At 37.6% G+C, this 21,804-nt stretch overlaps 2 protein-coding genes across 2 annotated transcripts; one reads left to right on the top strand and one right to left on the bottom strand.

Moving 5' to 3' along the window:
* Positions 1-1,321: 1,321 nt before the first annotated feature.
* LOC139952127 (acetyl-coenzyme A synthetase, cytoplasmic-like) lies at positions 1,322-21,520 on the bottom strand. The gene is made up of 16 exons (XM_071951095.1): positions 21,119-21,520; positions 19,006-19,097; positions 18,257-18,360; positions 17,305-17,377; positions 15,378-15,453; positions 7,825-7,936; positions 7,218-7,333; positions 6,856-7,048; positions 6,429-6,562; positions 5,979-6,111; positions 5,508-5,564; positions 4,849-4,929; positions 4,551-4,659; positions 3,659-3,858; positions 3,386-3,431; positions 1,322-3,133 (listed from the first exon to the last, which is right to left on the bottom strand). Exons 1-16 carry the CDS (start codon positions 21,454-21,456, stop codon positions 2,901-2,903), a joined length of 2,097 nt encoding a protein of 698 aa, XP_071807196.1. The 5' UTR covers positions 21,457-21,520; the 3' UTR covers positions 1,322-2,900.
* On the top strand, positions 9,804-11,666 carry LOC139952128 (histamine H2 receptor-like). The gene has a single exon (XM_071951096.1). It carries the CDS (start codon positions 10,597-10,599, stop codon positions 11,614-11,616), a length of 1,020 nt encoding a protein of 339 aa, XP_071807197.1. The 5' UTR covers positions 9,804-10,596; the 3' UTR covers positions 11,617-11,666.
* Positions 21,521-21,804: the final 284 nt, after the last annotated feature.

Consider the following 21,804-nt stretch of genomic DNA (forward strand, 5'->3'; position numbering starts at 1 on the left):
AACAAACTTGAGGGGAATGTTTACACAAGTGCACGGTGGCACAAAACTTTTTAAAACTTGGAAATTGAGTTTCTCAAAGATGGGAGCCATATTTTGCTACACTTAAAGGGGCTTTGTCGTCAAGATCAAAACAGGTCTCTGGCTGTACATGGACTTATCAACTCTTACCCAGTTATTAGTAACTGGGTGAGAGTTCACAACTCCGTGTACAACAGAAAGCCTCTTTAAAAAGCTTAATTTACACAGTGGTTTATTATCAATACTATTTTTGAAAAGAGATGAAATTTGGCAGTCTTTTTAATTATGCAAACCATTAATTTATAAAGTTCATGTGGAACTTGCATTGTTGGTTAAAAAGCCTCAATTTACATGTTTTCAATACTATTTTTGTCACAAGAACTGAAACTCTCTTTTAATTATGCAAACTGCTTTACATATTCATGCGAAATTTGCGATTGATTGTGCACATTGTTGGTTAAAAAGCCTCACTAGGTATCCTCTATAAACTGCAATTACCATCTACCTCTATAAAACTAATTACCTTGCACAGTTTTATAGCAATGTATATGGTACTAAGAACGATAATCTAAGAACATAATTTACACACATTTAAAGGAACAAGTCTATTTCATAATTTTGCCCTTTTCTTCCCTCATAAGCTTATGTGTTCACTGGTTTCTGAAAAATACATAAAAATACACAAATATGTTCACATTCCAATTAATTTTTTTTAGTGAGGGAGGGGCGTGGTTTATTGCATGTCCTTGGATTTGCCCAGTGCAATTTAAGCTGCTTGATGCAAAAAATCTGCTTAGCAGAAATATGTTACCAATCACCTACTATGTGATAATAAACATGTTTGTATTAATACCGTACTAAATTACGCTTAGCAGTTAGACATAGTGGGACTCCTAATCAAAAGTCAAAAATTAACATCAGCTGGTTTTCTTTTATGAAAATCAAATGCTTCAAAATTTATACAGAAAATTCCTCAGCTCCATCGTGACACCAATTGTAACAAAAACCTTCAATCTATGTATGTTAAAATGTAGTAAGGAATGCACTTTGAAGATAACTTGTTAATTAGCAAAAACTGTAATCGGCAAAAAAACTATAATTAAAAAAAAATTACTGGGGAATTTTAACATGGTGCCACCAAACCATGGCTTTTCCAGTGAATTTGAGACTCGGTATTACTCGCTTTTACACACAGGGAGCAAGATTTGAAATATGGTGGCATTATAATAAAAGACTGTACTGTAAGGCCTATTAAGCATCTTTCTGGAAACAAAAATAATGGATAACCCCCTTGATTGATAGATTCCAGGGAGCTTCGAGGAAGAGTATCCTCAGCACTAGAGAAGTAGATTAAATAGCAGGATGTATTCAAATCTGGAGAAAATAACATCAGATTGTCTTCATCATGCAGACATAAAAAGTCTGAATTCAGATAAAGGTTTTTGAAAGTGAAGATTGGCAGTTTACATTTTGGCATCTGAAATGATATCTGTTTCTATGTCATGTTTTTATTACAATGAGAGAATGAAGAAAAGTACATAATTTCCAAGGCAACCAAATACTGTTAAGTAATAAAAGCACCATGAGTCAATACATCATAATGGTGCACATATTTTTGAAAGCCCAGTTCATAAAGTTAAAGAAACACTTGAGAAGTCTGAACAGATGAATAACGAATTGGCAAATTGCAAAAACAAGAAATTTGATGATTTCGTTACTACTTGGCAATACAAGTTGTATTCCCATGGTAACATTTTACAGTTTTTAAAGCAGACAGGAGTCCTCTGAATACAGTTTCCCAAAAAATAAAAACTTATTCTTACTAAAATAAAAAATAACATTGACTAATCCTAAAATTTATTCTAACTCATCTTTTATATAATATTTTCAAATTTCTTCAACACAACTTCCCTTGATCTAGCCCAATAAAGAACAAAACAGAGTTGACCAGTATTTTAGTATCAAGTAATAAACCACAGGGGAAACTGACTGGGTAAATTTCAAATAATTTGGGGTTGTACCAGGAGAAATTTACTAAAGTGGGGTTTGAACCAACCACCTCCGGATTAACGTGCTGGTGTGGCAGGAGATTTTGTCCACCCCCTCATACGGCAAACAGTGTTCAAACTATTCCATGTTACCATATGTGACCTGTCACCACAAAATGAGCTAAAAATCGGAATTTAAAATAAATTAGCTATTGGTATTTCTGAGTTTTGCAGATCAAGAGATTTCCAATGGTATATTACACTTGGGGTAACAATAATCATCCACTCCAACAGAGCTTGTGGAAACACGAGAGTTCTCACTTATCTATAGAGAAAGATTTGACTTTGACCAGCTGTAATGGGAAATGGCACAGTGCGACTTTTTAGCTCGTTTCGTCGAAACAGGTCACATTTGGGGGACAGAACTTCGACGGGCAGGTTCCCCCAAGCAGTGGCACTCTACCAACTGAGCTATATGTGTTGGCGGTCTCCTTATATTTTAATGTATTCGTCTAGTCCATTTTCCTTCCCCCTGCTCTACAGTACTCCATTGGGCTACCTAGAATGACTCTGCAGAATGACTTCACAGAATGACTCTACAGAATGACTCTAACAGAATGACTCTAACAGAATGACTCTAACAGAATGACTCTAACAGAATGACTCTAACAGAATGACTCTAACAGAACAACTCTGCAGAACGACTCTACAGAATGACTCTACAGAATGACTCTAACAGAATGACTAACAGAATGACTCTAACAGAATGACTCTAACAGAATGACTCAACAGAATGACTCTACAGAACAACTCTGCAGAATGACTCTACAGAATGACTCTAACAGAATGACTCTAACAGAATGACTCTAACAGAATGACTCTAACAGAATGACTCTACAGAACAATCTGGTTGTGCAATCCCGACCATTTCTCCACGTCGGGTCGATTGGCGAACAGAACCTCAACGACCGTCGAATCCGCCATGGTGCTGACGTCTCCCAGGTCGTGGTCGTTACGCGCTATCTTGCGTAGAACGCGGCGCATGATTTTCCCCGAGCGCGTCTTTGGCAAGCCCGGAGCATTCTGAAGAACGTCCGGCGCAGCGAATGGGCCGATTTTTTTACGCACTATCGAAGAAAAAAAAAACACACCAAAACAAAACCATTTAGTCACAGAGTAACACAACGTAAACAGGTATTTATATTCCAGCTATGTAAAAAAAAAAAACAGAGACAGTTTGACAAATAATTAGTACATGTTTGTTACATTGATTACCACAACTATATTAAATCTGATGAAGTGCCCTCTCCATAAGAGAGGACAGTCTATAAATGAGAGCTAGTTAAAAGCAAACAATATTTCATCTTTAAGAAGCTTACCCATATCTTTGAGTTGGTGAACAAGTTCCTCTGTGAACTCAGCTCCCTAATTAAAAAAGAAAAAGTTACATGTACTAATCAATATTTTTAAATACACATTGCGGGATATTGTTCCTACACAGCAAATTAAATATACACATGGTGTATTTTTTATTTTTATTTTTTTTGGGGTGGGCAGAAAAAAAACCCTGTAATTTTCTTCTTTTCGGGGCAAAAAAGAAAAGAAACAAAATTCTGTTAAAAAATGGAAAAATCACATCTCTTTAAACTGACCTCAATCAGGCTGATGAAGCAGTAGCAACATTCTCCTTTAGTCTTGTGTGGGTAGGCCACCACCGCAGCCTCCGCACACTTTGGATGCTCCATTAGAGACGCTTCAATCTGAGCTGTACTCAAGAGATGACCCGAGACATTGAACATGTCATCAATACGCCCAGTGATCCAGTAATAACCGTCCTCGTCACGACGGCAGCCTTAACATGACAAGATAATGGGGTTTGAGTTTTATGTACAAATATGTTGGCAACCTAAACATGACAAGAAAACCAAAGTTTGAGTTTTATGTACAGATATGTTGGCAGCCGAAACATGACAAGAAAACAGGGTTTGAGTTTTATGTTCCGATATGTTTGCAGCCTAAAACACATGACAAGAAAACATAGTTTGAGTTTTATGTACAGATATGTTGGCAGCCTAAAACACATGATAAGAAAACAAAGTTTGAGTTTTATGTACAGATATGTTGGCAGCCTAAAACACATGACAAGAAAACAAAGTTTGAGTTTTATGTACAGATATGTTGGCAGCCTAAACTTGACAAGAAAACAGGGTTTAAAACAGCGTTCTTGGTTACTTGTGTATTTGGCTAATGAAATGTTAATGTGTATTAGAAAGGCATCAAGAGAAAATGAAACCGGCCGCTTATATCATGGCTCTGCTTAACACCAATCTGCACTTACGATTACCATTCTTGGCTTACTGTGCAAGCGCCATATTACTGCCTAAGCGTAGGAGTACGCACACCAGCTGACGCACACACACGAGCACAAACTTCCTGTTCTAACCGTAAAATATGCTTGACGTAAGCGCAGAGTTCCCTGCTTCCGTAAGCTTCTTTGCTTACGGTAAGCAGAGCCTTGAAATTGGGTCCAGTTGAGTTTCTTACCGTCTCCAGTCTTGTAGTATCCAGGGAATTGTTTGAAGTAAGTTCCTTCATAGCGAGCGTGGTCTCTGTACACAGTCCTCATGACTCCGGGCCATGGTCTCTTGAAGACCTAGTGACAAATTATTTGACAATTACAGAAAAATTTGTAATAATAATAGTAAGCAGTTCTTGCATAGCTTCTGTAATTAAAAAGATGGGTTTAAGTTTAGATTTAAATTGTTCTCAACATGGTACAGTCTTTGACTATAAATCATCCTTCAAAAACGAAGCATACAGGCCTGCCTGCTTTCTAACTTACCAGATATCCTTCGCACACTCCACTGAGTTCTTCTCCATTCTCGTCAACCACAGCAGGGTCGATCCCAAAGAATGGAAAGGACTACAACGCAAAAAAAAAAAAAAATGGAGTTTTTAATTACCAATCAAGATTTCTAAAAACACTCAAATTGTTTGATCTCTTTTGTTCAGCTGATTGAGTTTTTCTACTATTATTATTTGTTTAAAGGCCAGTTTTTAAAATAAAGCACTACTTTTAATCCATCAAAGCTTGTAATGACATGAACGATCGACTGTATGTGCCAAAGCCCCTGCACTGAACGCAATGTTTATTCACACTTCTGATAATATTTATCTAATAAATAATGCAATCACCAACAAAAACACTTTGTTTTATAACGTTATACCAGACAAAATTATATTTTTTTATGATGTCAGACTTTCTCACGTCAATAGGCGTCATAATGATATAGAGTTAATGGACAAGACAAGGAAATTAGATACTTGAATAACTGAAAAAAGAAAAGTTGCTTCTTGGATAATAGTAAAAAATACTGAACATACACCAAATTTTACAAGAGTATCATGGCTGGAAAGAGTGTTTCCTCTACAAAATGATACATAACTTTTTGACATTAACATTTGAACGTACACAGCCACAACAAAATCTGAACAACTTACAGCTGATCCCGGTTTCATGGGTGTACAGCCAGGTAGCGCAGTCACAGTATGACCTCCCTGTAACGACAAATGGTAAACAAATATTTAGACCTCAAAAAATGGAAAACTCTAACGTATCATGTTTTTGAAAATAGAAAAAATAGAATTAGCTGTTTAGCCTATGGTATAAATGCAAACAATATGTAGCCGGACGTTTCGACCCTAGCCTGCTGTATAGTCTTTCTTGAGGGCTAAATGAGAAAGACTCTGCTAGGGTCAAAATGTCAGGCAAATAAGAATGTTGTGCATGTTTTGTAGTAGTGAGACATGACTGAAACTTGGGATGGAGTTATCATTCGATCATCTTACCATCTCTGTCTTGGGGTGGGGGTTGAACAAAAATGGATTTAAGGTTAAAAACGGAAGATCACATCCCTGCTTCAGTGACTAGATTCATGATTTTGGGATGGATTTATCGTTCCATCGTCTTACCGTTTCTGTCTGCCAGAAGGTGTCGCTGATTGCACATCTACTGTCTCCGATGACGTTGTAATAAAACAACCACGCCTCTGGGTTTATGGGCTCGCCGACAGTCCCAAGAACTCTCAGGGACTTGCGACTGTACCTACAGCACAAAGAGTAGAAATGTACGGTACAAAATTGATTTTAATTTCATTTTGTTTTAAGTAATTAAACCACAAGGGAAACTTGACTGGGTAAGTTGTAAATAATTTCCAGTTGAACAAAGAAAGATTTACCAGATCAGGATTAGAACGACTAACCTCCAAATTAATGTAAAACTAATTTGCTCTGACTGGCTTTAAAATTAAAGATATTGACAAAATATTTTGTTAAATAAATGACATGTATCCAAATTGTGACTCCTGGAGCAAAAAAAAGAAAGAACAAGAAAAAGAATATCCCACCGATGTTGTTACTCACTTTTTCACTGGTTCCTCCCCAAACTTCATGAGAGATCGGATGAGGGTGGGCGCCGTGTAAAAGAGATTTACATTATACTTATCGGTAATCTCCCAACAGCGCCCTGCGTCTGGGTAAGTGGGTACCCCTTCATACTGTGGACCGAACAAATAGAAAATGTGAGGAACTATATAACAAAACAGATTCTTCTTCTTAATTACAATAACAAATCAAAAATTTATAAAGCACCCAATCCATAAAAAAAACATAATCCATGGCGCTTACAGAGTAACATTAAAAAAAAACTTCAAACACAAAGTAGTTATCAGAATTACAAAACTACAAACGAAAAATGACACGCAAATCTAGGAATATTTTTAAATGCAAAGGCAAAGAAAATATGTGGTTAAAGAACTTCTGGAAAATCTCAAGTGTTAAAGAAACCAACCATAACGCTGGTGGCCCCGTTGGCCATCGGCCCGTACACCACGTAGGTGTGGCCTGTAATCCATCCAATGTCTGCCGTACACCAATAAATATCTCCCTCGTGGTAGTCAAAGGAATACTTGAAGGTTGTCGCAGCGTAGAGTAGGTACCCTGCTTGAGTGTGTACAACACCCTTCGGCTTCCCAGTTGAACCACTGCATGATAACAAATCAACTATTTTGTTATAAAAACTATCAACGCACTAAAAGACCCACAATTCTAACAAAGAGAAAGGGAGTGCCCGGTGTGTCTGGCAGTGCGTCTATCTCTAATAATGAAGGCTGCATAAGAAAGAAAGAAAGAAAAAAAAGAAGTTTTTTGTACCTTGTGTAGAGCATGAAGAGAGGTTCTTCCACTTCCAGCCACACCGGATCACATTCATCGCTAACGCCAGTCATGACATCATGCCACCAACGATCACGACCCTCAACAAAGTTAGTCTGGGAACGAAAAGAGACTTTTACTTAGTTATACATTCAGGCTTCACAAAGCAATAAACAGAAGACTGAGAAAAAGCAATCCGACAAAGAACTACCAAAAACAGAGAAATATATCTAGACCTGTGGGGTCCCACACGGTGAGATAGTTGAGTTGTGACGGTGCTATGGCTGTATGGGGAGATCACTGCTCTCACGCGAACTGCGGGTTGCAGCAGTAGTAGATTACCACGGGAATCAAGGGAGAGAGTTTGAACGCTATCACCGCGACAGAAATTAAACGACTAGTCCACAAGTCTAGAATATATCTAAAACAGCAATCGCCCTCCAAAGAGAAACATAACAACTGCACAAAATATATTTTTAAAAATGGACAAATTATATAAATTAATGGCAGAGTTCCAATCCATACTTGAATCAGGAGGACACAGTTCATATCCAACGCTCTTAAATTTTGTCTTTGTTGGACTCAAAATTGGATGAAACCGTCTTACTTTCAGGCTAAAACAGGGCCTCTTAGCGGCCCCATGATCGGCAGGAGCTTCTCTACTAGGACTGTCTGGCGACAGGTGACGTACAACCACTACAGTGTCCACAGTAAAGTTCCTACATAACAAAACAAATAGATTTCATTTATTGATTTCAACTTTTTAAAAATAAGAACGAACAAAACAAAATTGTACATTATGGATTTAAAAAAAAAGTTCTGACAGGAAATTAGATCATGTGTTTATATTTTAGAGGTTAGAGATTTCAAAACAAGGTTGAATATTGAAACGTTGGATAAATATAAAGAATTGTTTGTGAATGGAAAAGTGAAACACGAGTTTGGGTAAAACGTGCGAAAACAAAAGGAGTTAACATTGAGGATAAAAAAAAATATAAAAAAAAATTTGTTTTAATTAGTGAGGAGAGACTAGATATAAAGGATGCCACATGGGGGATCAAGTTAGCTCTATGGTTTTTCTAACCTCCCCCTCTGTGGTCCCTGACTTGGACCCTTCCACTGATTTGAGGGAACCTTTCAATGGTTTTCAGTCCCTTATTGCTTTTTTTGCTCCAAAAGGGTTTTCTTCCCACATCGAAAACTGAACAAATTTTCTTATTTTTGTTTTTCTTCGCGCTGCGCTGTTCGGTGTGTTACCATGGTAAGTGAAACAATAAACAAAATGTATTCCCATTCACATCTTAATAACTATGTAATTTTTCCCCCAGGAATTATTGAGAATATTGCTAATGGCTCACTGCACTTTTTTGTTATTGTCACCAAGGCAATACATTTGTCTACTAATAGGCTTAATTAACCATTCGTTTTAGGAGACAGCTCATAACTTTGGTACATGTATGTAGATTATCAGCACCACTGAACGTCTCCATAGTTATAAGCTTACAGGTCAATGCTAAAGGTCTATATTAAAGAGACACGTAACACACGTTGCATTGGATAGGTCGAGCTTGTCTGTGAAAAGTGTTTGAAACCATTTCAAATGCAATAGATGTTAACATTAACATTTCAAATGCATTTGGTTAGAATGGATGTTTTAAAAGTAGAATAAATAGGTCCTAGCGTGTCACACAAAAAAAATTATCTGCTTTTACTTCAAGTACTAACACGGTCTGCCAGTTAGTGCAGAGTAAAAAAAATTATTTTACTCAAAAGATTGGCATACCATGTTGGTTCACAACTTAGGAAAACCGTGCAATTTCCAGGCATGTTTGTGTGGATTATTAATTCTACTTTTAAAAACATCTTTCTAACCATAACATAAAGGCATTATTTTTACAAAACACATTTTCCAACTCTTTTCGTAGAAAAACTTGATCCAAGGCAACGTGTCCTTTTTAACTGTCACAAGCATAAATGAAACTGAATTTTTTTTTTATCCATTGCTAATTTTGCATCACCATGGTAACATTCATTTGTTCATGCACCATGTACTTTTTTTTTACCAACAATGAACAAAAAAGTGCAGTGAGATTATCTTTATAGGTCGACATGAGCAGCCTCCCTCACCCCCCCCCCCCCCCAATGAAAGGTAAATTACGCATAGTTCTGGCTGGTGATCAATTTGGTTGTGCAGAGTAAACTACTCAATGCACAAGGGCCTTTTTCCAAACATGTACCCGTTCAAGGTAACTCAACAAGCAATTTACCCGCATCCGATTAATTTCTTAAGAGAAAACCCGTTAGAAACATCAATACTTAATAGGGGCAGCGTGGATGAGCTGAATAAAGAGGGGAAACAATGCAGCGTTTACCAACGACTTTGAGGGGGACACCGACCAATCAGAATCAAGCGTGAAGCTGACATTTTGATCAGCGAGGAAAAAGAGACAAGAGCAATAAATGAAGCTGACAAGAACTGATCGAAACATTTAATTGGCTTATTTGCCTTTTTTATGGTTTAAACCATAAAAGCTACTGATGTATGTCAAATCTTCTAATCGCAATTCACCTGTTGGACTATCTCTATAGAGCTGTGTCATTGGTTGAGTGACAATACATTATCAAATATAAATGGGTGTGTTTCGTGCATGGTAATATTTTGCAAGATGTTAATGGCGAATGATCGTCAAACTTCAGTAACGACTGTTGTACTTTGTCAATAGGAAAGTAATCGAACCATTGGCTACCACTGTTGACAAATATATTGGCTTCTGATTCAAAAGGACACTTCATCTTATTTTGCCAGATTGGAGAAGTTTGTACGAGTATTGCTATCATCTGAAAGACACTTTTCAGCCTGTTTGAGAGTGAGGCTTGAAGGCAAACTAACACGGCAGCTGTGATGTGGAGAGAAAACTTTTCATACACTTGAAATAAGATCTACATTGTAGTTTTGGACGTCCGTCGACAGTAACAATCAGTGTTGTGATGGAGACAATGTAAGTTTGTCCTCAAACATCAAGAACGAAGACTTCTTTCATCTCATTTTATTTCCATTCCAACAGAGAATTAAAATAAAGATAAGAAAGAACAGTAAGCGGAGAATTGGAAATGGGGGCATAACCAGAAAAGCCAATGCTTGTGGTAGGTATGCCCAGACAAAACAAAAACACAAATGGAGTAATATAAACAGTCTTTGCTGAATGTCAAGTGCCTATGAAAGAAAGAAGAAGTTAGGGAACTAGACTTTACTTGTACTTTTCTTAGGAGTTGACGTTTGAGGAAGCTATCTTAGTAAGTAATCCAAGTGCTTAAGAAGGGAAAGCTTTTCTTTTGAGAACAGAAGGATTTGCTTCTTTCAAGAAATCAAGAGTTCAGGATGAATAACACTACAACGGAAGAATATCTGTCGCCGTATTTGATTGCTCTGCGGACTTGTTTCGTTGCCGCTGTCGTGTTCATGATCATCACAGGAAATGCGTTATCAATCACCGTTACGCGCAGTATGCCCGAACTTGCAGACAGCACAAAAGTTCTCATGATATCTCTAGCAGCTTATGACCTTCTAACCGGTGTTATTTCCCTACCGAATGTCATCGCATCGGCGTTCAACTTCTGGCCTTTCGGTGAGTTGTACTGTTCGATCAACGCTACTCTGGATGCAACCTGTTGTTGTATGTCGATCATTCTGATTGTATTGATGAATGCTGAGCGATACATCGCCGTGACGATGCCATTCCAATTCCCGAGTCTCTGCGCTAAGAATCGCGTGATCATCCTCGTCGTTCTCTTGTCGATCTTATCCTTCGCACTTCAGATAATCCTTTCGCTAATCCAGCAAGACTCGGACCAGTTCATTTTTAAAGCTGTACTTCTCTGTATCGTGGGCTTCAACGGTCCACTGTATGAAGTCTCTATTTTAGTTTTCTTCGTGATCTTACCGTTGATCGTTCTGATTCTTATTTACTGGCGGCTGATCAAGCTCAGTCGAAATCACGCCGTGATGTTGAACAAAAACAAAGACTGTAAAAACGATCCTAATTTCCTCGACAACAAGGCACTGCGGTCGTTCCTCGTTATAACTGTTCTGTTTGCCGTCTGCTGGACGCCGTTACGAGTTGCACGGATCTTTGCTGCGATAAACCAGAAACAATTGGAGAACTGGATCATTTTCATCACGAAGGGTTTCGCGATATGTAACAGCTTCTTCAATGTGTTTATATATTGTTTTTTCAACCATGCGTTTCGTTCTGCCACAAAGCGGTTGTTGAACCCTTACTTCCCGTGTTGTAAGGCGACCATTGCCCCTGCTACAGCGAATCAAACATCGCAAGAAATGGATTATAAACCTGTCAAACGTCGCGGCACAAAGGCAGCATTTATTGATGTACAGCTCTAATAGGATGCCCAAAAAAACTTTACTTTTAATTTATTACTTTATATTGCGATTCAAGAATGTTGTACATACAAAAGGCTCTGAAAACTATATTGGTAATTAATTAAAAATACATGTTAACATAAAAAGTTACTTGTGAATGAGCAATGAAGAGCTGTTAATAGTACAAAACATTGTAGAAAACTACCCCCTCTGAAGGATCATATTTTTATAAGACATGTAAAAGAGAAGGAGGTAATTTCTCAAAATCCTGGAAACTTTTATTAGGCATGTATCTGAAAGCACACAACTTGCGCAACAAGGTTGTTTTTTTCTTCCACAATTCTCTCAAAACTTTGACAACCAGTTGAGCTCAAATTTTCACAGGTTTTTTATTTTATGCATAAGTGTGATACACTAAGTGAGAAGACTGGTCGTTGACACAAGGTGTCCAGTGGCTTTTTATAATAATAATAATAATAATAACTATAACTATAATAATAATAAATAAATAGCTTTATATGCTTATTAATTGCAAAAATTAAGTGGATTTTTAAATGTTGACTTTTACAACCTCTGCAATTGGCTCACTGCACCTAGTTGAAGATTAATGTGCACAATCTTTGTCTGGTAATACTTGGATGTAATTTTGATTGTCTGGAGGATGGTTTTTAACTTTACAAGATGTAATTCTGATTGTCTGGAGGATGGTTTTAACTTTACAAGATGTAATTCTGATTGTCTGGAGGATGGTTTTAACTTTACAAGATGTAATTCAGATTGTCTGGAGGATGGTTTTAACTTTACAACATATTGAGTTCACTTTTGTGTTACCAGCAGACTTTTTAATTGTATACAAATTTTGTCTAATAAAGTTGTCAGAAATGCCCCAAGATAAACAATAATGTAAATAAAATTAAATGAACGAAGATGATCGTTGCAGTATTTCTGGAAGCCTTTTTCAAAGACGGATAATAATTTCAACACCATTTGCACCTCAGGATGAGGAAGGGGCAAATAACTGGTTTTTTGTTTGTTTGGCATAAGGCTTTGATATATATCTTGCTTGTTTTTACTACCAGTGTACTTTTTCTTAAAGCCATTGGACCCTTTCAATTCAGAAAAAAAAAAAAAAAGTTCACAGATTTACAAATAACTTACAGGGTTTACAGAAGGCAATGGTGAAAGACTTCTCTTGAAATATTATTCCATGAAATGCTTTACTTTTTGAGAAAACAGCAAAACAATATAAATTCTCGTTAACGAGAATTACGGATTTATTTTAAACACATGTCATGACACGGCGAAACGCGCGGAAACAAGGGTGTTTTTTTCCGTTGTTTTCTCCCGACTCCGATGACCGATTGAGCCTAAATTCACAGGTTTGTTATTTGATATAGAAGTTGTGGTACACAAAGTGTGGGCCTTGGACAACACTGTTTACTGACAGGGTCCAATGGCTTTAAAGGAACTTTACAGAATTGGTAAGAAACAAAAATCAAGAAGATCACAGATTCACATAAAACTTACAGTCTAAAGATGATGATAGTGTAACAAATGTCAAATTTGTCTGTAATGTCAAATTTGATGAGAAATAAAAAAATCCAACTGAGCTACCTGAGCTACGTTGCCCTTGACCGTTCAGCCATGACTCGCCAATAAATTAACCAATTTGTCAAAAATATTGCCCTGTTCAGACGTTTCTTCCAGCCAGACTACACAGGTGTAATTACACTTTGTCATCAACATTAGCGGAACTTTACGCATGTCTCACTTAAAGGAACACGTTGCCTTGGATCGGACGAGTTGGTCAAAACAAAAGCGTTTGTAACCGTTTTTTATAAAATGCATATGGTTGGAAAGATGTTTTAAAAGTAGAATACAATGATCCACACAAGTTTGCCTCGAAATTGCGTGGTTTTCCTTCTACTGTGCGAACTAACATGGTCGGCCATTTATGGGAGTCAAAATTTTGACCCCCATAAATGGCCGACGTGTTAGTCGACGAGGTAAAAGGAAAACCACGCAACTTCGAGGCATGTTTGTGTGGATCATTGTATTCTACTTTTACAACATCTTTCTACCCATATGCATTTTATAAAAAACGGTTACAAACGCTTTTCAAAGACCAACTCGACCGATCCAAGGCAACGTGTTCCTTTAACGCTGCATTACCTGCAATACATGTTTATTGGAAATTGGCTTTGGGTCGTTAAAGCTTAATTACACTTGAACCTGAAAGAGAATTTAGACAATCATTTTTGGACATAAAAACAAGCTTTTAGTTCAGCCTCAGTGGTTTTTAATTTCCACGAACGAAAAAAAATTCATTTTCATCTGCTTATAAATGTCAAGTCCCCTCCCCAAAAATAAGTTAATAAATAAGAATAAAAATAAAAACAAGAACAAACACATCAATTTAGTTGTTTTATGTTGTAATAGAAGTGATCCAATATTAATAGCGCCATAAAAAATGATTGCATTATTGATTTGTTGTGTTTAAAATTATGCAAACAAAATTTGTTACATGGCCTCGTTCAAATGTCTTGAGTACCTTTTTCCGAATAGGACAATTTTTCTGCAAGATAAAAATCCTGATACTTCAAGCCTGTATGCTTTGTTGATGAAAGGGCAAGAGCACCAAGGCATTTTCTTTTCAGTAAACTAAGGGCACCTTATGAGAAAATTGTAGATTTGCTACTGGAGTACTTCTAGGGCACCAAGGCTCTGACCAGGGGGCATGGAGGCAACCGCCTTCGTCGCCTCCATGAAGTATCACGCCTGATACTTCATTCCTCATACACTTATGAACGTTCATACTGCTTCATGTTTATTCAAAAGGTCAAATTATTTATTCCCAGACGCCTTGACCACAAACTTCTCATGAATATTTAACAGGTTGTCTGAATAATTAACTCCACGATAGCCACTAACCACACATTGTGAGAAGCTTCAATGAATAGTTCAACACATCTTGTGCAGACTTTCAAGGAAAGCATGAAAGTCAACATTAGATTTGTGACGGTTCCCTCTAGTTTTTGTGGAACACACAACTTGCAAAATAAAACTTTGAAAATATTGAAGCTCGAAATTTGTCACCAAACTGTCTAAAAAAACTTACTCTTAAATATGTGCAATCTTAATTACTTTTTACTGAAGCAATCTGTCTAATGCAGCTCAACGTCTATGCACGAACGGAAATTTATGATGAAATTATTGGATATTGACAAAATAGGGAGACCGCCAACACAAGTCTACAGGCATGTACACACATGTAGCTAAGTTGGCTAAATGATGGCATATTAATCTATACATCGCAGGTGTGCATCCTGCTCTAGTCAGTTTTTTCATTTGCTCCACCCAAAATATTTTATAGGTTGAACAATTAGTTCTAAAGAAAGCCATTGGTGTTATTTTTGTTTGCATCAAACAATTGAACCAACTGATATCACAAATACTCATTCAAATTAATATTAAATAGGCTGTATAATAATTTATTCATAAGCCATTTTTTTGCATTGATCAAGCAAATCATCTGGCGTAGGAAATAAGAATAAATTAACATTTTAGGCTGAATTATTAATTCAGGATCCATTTTTATTTTGTTTCCAGCCAACTGAATCAACTGACATATGAAATACTGAATAATGAATATTCAATAAGCTGAATAATTAATTAGAAATCCATTTTAGGTTTGTGCCCCAGCCAACTAAATTATCCAACATGTGAAATACTGAATAATGAATATGCTTATCAGCTGAATAATTCATTCATAAACTACTTACTGTTTTTTGCAGAGGTCGATTGCGTCATCTGCTATCTGTTTCAGATCAACAAGCTTGGTTCCTCGATAGACCCCATCTGTAAAATAACCATTGCTGTTTATTTATTTGCAGACATTTGCAGTTTAAAGGCAGTGGACACTTTTGGTAATTACTCAAAATAATAATCATCATAAAACCTCACTTGGTAACGAGTAATGGGGTGAGGTTGATAGTATAAAACATTGTGAGAAACGGCTCCCTCTGAAGTGACGTAGTTTTCGAGAAATAAGTAATTCTCCAATAAGTAATTCTCCATGAATTTGAATTCGAGACCTCAGATTCAGATTCAGAACTTGAGGTCTCGAAATCAAGCATCGGAAAGCACACAACTTCGTCTGACAAGGGTTTTTGTCTTTTTCATAGTTATCTCGCAACTTCGAAGACCAATTGAGCTCAAATTTTCACAGGTTTGTTATAAATTATGTTGAGATACACCAAGTGAGAAGACTGGTCTTTGACAATTACCAATAGTGTACAGTGTCTTAAAAGTAGTTAACATGGCCTTGAACTTCGCTCTTGAAGGGACACAGCAATTTTCATCTGGTAAGGTGCACTTCTAAGAGGAAAATGTAATATAATATTTTTTTTTTTTTTTTACCCATACACTGATCAATGTGTCTTAGCACTGTATACTCAGTACTTTCCCCCCCGAGTCCTGTAAAAAAATATCACAGGCATACTTACTCGTGTGGGATTCGAACCCACGACCCCTTGCAATTCTAGAGTAGTGTCTTACCAACTAGACTACCGAGATTTTCCCGGTAGCTAGAGGCAGGAAAAATGTAAGTTTGTGTTGAAACTTTGCAGAGAGCACCACAGCAAATTCAGAGAGTGTCGTGGGTTTTTTCAAGGCCTTGTATAAGAATATTTGTCAGTATAATTCAATTTCTTTAGGACCGGCACCTTGGACTTTTTTTTGAAAGCCTCACAATTGCCATCTTGTTTATTATTTATACCTAATTATTATTTCTGGTTATTTAAAAACAACGCAATGTTTAGCTTGGAGAAACAAGCCAACAAAAAACATGCTTACAGTGGTAAAATAAAACAATATAAAATAAAAACAAATTAAATGCCAAAATATATTTAACAAACATTTCAGTTTGCTTGATTGCATCACAAAGTGAATGAAAAAGCCATTATTGTTTGAAGTTATTGTCATTCCTTATCATTTACAGGGGGTGTGGACAATTGCAAACCTTATGTCCTGGCTACACATGTCGATAAAGGCCAAGGAAAGCCAGATAACAGCGTTATTTTAAAAGGCCATTGTACACGCACTCATGTACCATGGTAATACCGCTAACATTTCATTCTGCTCGGCTTAGTTGCCATAGAGATTTGTAAACAACGAACGCCCACAGAGAAAAATTATCAGACCATAAAACAGAGCTGGTAATTACTCGAAAAAAATTAACGACCGTGAAAACTAAATGTAAAGAAGCACTGCAGCTAGTGATAATGAAAAACATGTTCAATCCCTTTTAAAGTTTTAAGGATAGTGGTTGAGGAAATGTAAGTCTGAGAAACAATTCTGGATAAAAATGCTTTTCTCAGATTTTTCATTCCAATAATGGACCAAACTCCAGAGCTGCCATTATTTGCATTTTGATAAAGGGAGATTTTGTACAAAGTTCAGGAATATATTGTATGCAGAAAATTACATTCAACATAATACAGAAAAAGTTTCCATAATTGAGGAGACTTACTCTCAAATTTGTTCGCTAGAATATTGAAAGATTGGTTTGTTTTGAGGTCCTGTGGAATCAAGGAGAGTTGGCACTGTTAATACCCCTTTCACCACCCGTATAAGGATGTAGGCATGGGTATCATATCATGTTTATGAAAAAATTATAAAAATGAGAAAACTTTTGAAGTTTTTACTCACCTGCTGTGATAAGAAGAGTAGATTGAGCGTCTATCATTCGACCGGAGAGAGAGTCCGCTGAAAAACCACCAAACTATGAAAAAAAAAAACAACAGGGGATTTATTCGCATGTCCTGACCGAGTGGTTAAGAGCACCTGACTCAAGCTCTGGGGTGCGTTTAGGCGGTCGTAACCAATAACTGTTTGGTTGACTTGGCCATTGGTTAAACACTAATCAGTGACCGCAAAAACGCACCCCAGTTGTTTCTGATCAACAGAGTGTGGGTTCGAGTCCCGGTCATGAGACTTGAGCAAGATTACCATAATTGCTTATTAGCCATAGGTTCTGTGTTCCAGGATTGGTAGAGACATGTAAAAGAACCCAGAACACTTATCCTGAAAGAGTCGCTGTGTTTCTGGTTCACATACAAGTAGCAAGCACCCTTGTTCACAGGCTTGCGAGCTACAATGATTAAGTTCAATTGTGAGGCATCCCTTGTTTCATTTTGAGTACCACATGTAACAATAATATTGAAGGACGGTATCATCCAATGCAACAGAAGAAAATCAAACAGTTTGTTCTCTAAGCCATTTGCTCTAAAAGTTTGGCACTGGGACGGAGTGAGGCCTATCACGAATGCGAAACTTATTCTGCAACTCTAAAAGGGGCATGGAGGCAAAAGTTTCAGTTGCCTCTGTGAAGTTTCAGCCGTTGATTTCACCAAACTCTTCCAAACTTAGAATTAATCTTAGGACTCAGGACGAGTTCAGTTCCGTATCCAAAGACGTTAGGACGCATAGAACCCGTCCTAAGTTAGGACGGGTTACTCGTCCTAACGCGAGATAGGATTAATCCTAGCATTTCGTGAAATCGGCTGCAGGTCTCATATACCATCAAATATCAATTGTTTCCAATTTTAAGATAGTTTTTAAAATCTATGTCATTGAGTAGAATAAAAAATCAAACACAAACCACTATAGAATGGATGACTCCAAGTCGTGCACACGCCAGCATGGCCACAACAAGCTCAAAGATCATTGGCATGTAGATGGCGACTCGATCTCCTTTCTTTGCACCTGAATATAAAAAGAAGAAATGAGAATGTAGATGTCATTTTCATATAGATAAAAAGTCTTGAAGGACTTTTAATGCACTGGACACGTTTGGTAAAATATCAAAGACAAGTCTTCTCATTTGGTGTATCCCAACATATAATAAAAAATCTCTAAAAACTTGGGACTCCTTTTCCTCATCGAAGTTGCAAGAGAATAATGAAAGAAATAACACAAATTTGTTTATTGGTTTGTTTGTTGCCTTATAAAAGTCAGGCTTGAGGTCTTTTATTATTTGAGTGGTAAATTACCTCTCTCTCAAAACTATGTTACTTCAGAGGGAGCCGTTTCTCACAATTTTTTACGCTATCACGGCTCTCCATTGCTTTTTACCAAGTAGGTTTTTATGCTTTAACAATTATTTTGAGTGATTACCTTTTGAAATAGTGGTGTCCAGTACCTTTTGGTTGCTATTTGGATCTTATTATTTTGCAGCACCCATTGTTCTGAGAAAAGTGTGAACAATGGAAAGGCTGCAGTCTGCTGCCCCCAAGTGTCCTAAAAGTGTCACATTATTATAAGGAATTGTAATTTCTGTTTTTAAAACTCAAATGTGAGTTTTAAACACAGAAATTTCTGGGGGAAAACTCAAAATGAGTGATTACTTACCCATATCCTTGAGAACATTAGAGAATTTACAGACTTCTTTAAGAAGTTGTCCATAGGTGATCTTTGCTGTGTCACTTGGGTCGTTCCCTTGCCTAATCCAAAAACATAAGTTAACAAAATAAAATAGTTGATTCAGAAAAAGTTTGAGAGATGGTACAATAGAATGGACCCCCCCCCCTGCCCCATAGGAAGAAAAAGAAGGGACAAATTTCATCAACATCGTAAGTATTAATAATTACCAGTAATAATGTATGCATAGTGAATTTCCTTCATGGTAGGACTGGTATTAAAGTTGAATTGATTTGAATTGATTGAAATAAATAAATAAATGAAGAAAAAAAAAGAGTCGTATCTAAATAAGAAAATAAATAAATAAATGAAATACAAATTGTAACCCAGTGTTGTAACCAAGCCGCTCGACCACGACACTTCATACAGCCTCCTTAGTCAGGCCTACATGGCCCCCCGTTCCTGTTCAGAATTAAATATTTGCTTGAGTTCCCCATTGTTATAGTTGAATGAATTCTGAATGGGTTTTCTGCAGCACTGAATGGGTCTTCTGCAGGTCTATTGAATTCATATTCACACTAGGGCCAAGTTTCAAAGAGCTGCTGCAAAAAGGTCTGCCTTAGCTTACCAGAATAAGGTCACCAGCCAAACCATGTGCCACAAGTAGAATTTGTGACTGCTCATTTCTGCTTAGCAGAAAGTTGTTAAGCAATATTTTCTGCCTGTGCAGCTCAATGAAATTGGGCCACTGAGATCTGAATTTGTTGTGCTTTGTAGAACCATGGAGGTGTGTGTTTGGGACCGGGCGCGACCGGCCAGAGGCGCTAATGGGATTAGTGGCTGATGTTTACTCCTGCGTTTTTTACGACCGGGGCACTAGACATTGAACCTTTGATCCCTGCTTCGTTCCAACTCCTTCTATTTCTACCTCCATAGTATAACTGATACAGGTTACTTCTACTGTAAAAATGACTGCACCCCATGGGCTTGAGTGCGTTTTTACATGCTGGAACTAACCGTCTTTGCCACACAATAGTTACTGCTTCATGCATTGTTATCAAAGTGATTTGGTTCACGGCCAATTTTATACATGTATGAACTAACAGTAAGTAACACAGAGTAGAGCATTTTGTTGAAACAAATTTTGACTTGTTTGTGGCTTCAGAATGTTATGAAAAAATGAAATGATGTTACTTGTTTTTTGTGGTCACATCAAACATAAAGTTGTCCCATACCTAGATTATAGAACTATATGATATGATGACTGAGGTTCGCTTCCTCCAACCATGGAGGTAGGATTACCTCCATGCTCCAACGTGTCCAATGGTCCGGCTATTGTCAGGATAGTCTTCAACAAATTTCATATCATAGTCCTAGCTATGCATGAGAGTTTTGTTCTGTCAAAGTGCTTTTCAATGGGGAATTATTTGTTGTTGTTTCTTCTAAATCGGTTAAAAAAGGGGAAATAAATCTGGGAAAACAAATCTCGGAAAATGTTTTTTGAGGATGGAAATTCACTAGATCATAACGTCACCCCGCATCTCGACCTCCGGCTTTGCCGTCGGCAGGAGGGTTACGCTATCACAACTAACTAAAAAACAGTATTTTCTGCATAAACACTGCTCTATGAAATAATATGTGCCCAACAGACAGACATCCATCCATCACGGTGTCACTGTCAGTAGGGACATTGTTTAAGATTGATTGACTGCCCATGATCATGATGATGATGATTGCCCATGAATGTGACCTTTGGAGGACCTAATTTATTCGGATAACTTTCCGTATGGCGCCGCCACTTTTTCACACATTTTTACAAAAAGGGATATATCAATCGGGTAAATAAGATACTATATTAATTCATATCGGATAAAAAAGTGGTGGCGCCATACGAAAACTTTTCCATTTATTCCTCCATGCTGTGACAGCTGAATGAACTTAAAGAAAAATCACGCCCCCCCCCCCCAGGCCAGCCCCATTTTATATTTCTGCTGGGTAATTAATTTGACCCAACCTTAAATCAATGATGAAGGGAGATCCTCAAAGGGGTGCGGATATCGGATGCGGAATGTCAGCAGGTTCAGGGTTATACCTGTATACCTACCAATAAAAAGCAATCTTGTCACCCTTGCCATCTTTAACATGTCTGTCCAAAACATTATAGCAAACATTAGTGGTGGCGCCCTGCATCCATTTGATAAACACCGGCCCGTTGTTGACGTTGAAGTTGTACTCCAAAAATTTCCCCTCAGTCGGCGGCTTCTCGAAGTGAAATTGCTTGGCTATATCGCCCCAAAATACCTCAGGTTGTTCGATGGATTGCTTGTGCATCTCACGGTATTGTTCCATGGAGCGAACATGGGCCCCATTTTGAATGTCAGGGTTGGGGTTAAAAAGCTTTGCAGAAGTTTCCATTGAATCGCCTTTCCCATTCGACGCCATGTTGTTGGAGGATTGTATTCGGGTTTCTTTTCCTACCGCTGTTGCGGACCGTGGTCGTACTGCATTGTGTCGGTTCATTGGTCCTAACGGCGCGTGGTAAACTAAAATTTGAGGTTGTGTTTTTAGGCGGACTCAAGGGGGCGGGCTACCACCAAGGTTCTGGTAGATGGGTGTGGCATGTGCGGGTTTTTTGATTGGCCAGCCAGGGTTTGTCAAAGTACCGTGCCGCCCCCCCCCCCCCCACCACAATTTTTGTTCTGTCGAAGTGCTTTTCAATGGGGAATTATTTGTTGTTGTTTCTTCTAAATCGGTTAAAAAAGGGGAAAAAAATCTGGGAAAACAAATCTC

The sequence above is a fragment of the Asterias amurensis genome, chromosome 20, assembly GCF_032118995.1.
Source record: "Asterias amurensis chromosome 20, ASM3211899v1".
NCBI classification, from domain to species: domain Eukaryota; kingdom Metazoa; phylum Echinodermata; class Asteroidea; order Forcipulatida; family Asteriidae; genus Asterias; species Asterias amurensis.

What these genes read in the sequence shown, in the direction of transcription:
- LOC139952127 (XM_071951095.1), bottom strand. Translation starts at nt 21,456, where the DNA reads ATGGCGTCGAATGGGAAAGGCGATTCAATGGAAACTTCTGCAAAGCTT. An exon ending in CTCTTCATGCTCTACACAAG is followed by an intron (nt 7,049 to 7,217) that starts GTACAAAAAACT and finishes GTTATCATGCAG; the next exon opens with TGGTTCAACTGGGAAGCCGA. An exon ending in GAGTGTGCGAAGGATATCTG is followed by an intron (nt 4,660 to 4,848) that starts GTAAGTTAGAAA and finishes ATTTGTCACTAG; the next exon opens with GTCTTCAAGAGACCATGGCC.
- LOC139952128 (XM_071951096.1), top strand. Translation starts at nt 10,597, where the DNA reads ATGAATAACACTACAACGGAAGAATATCTGTCGCCGTATTTGATTGCT.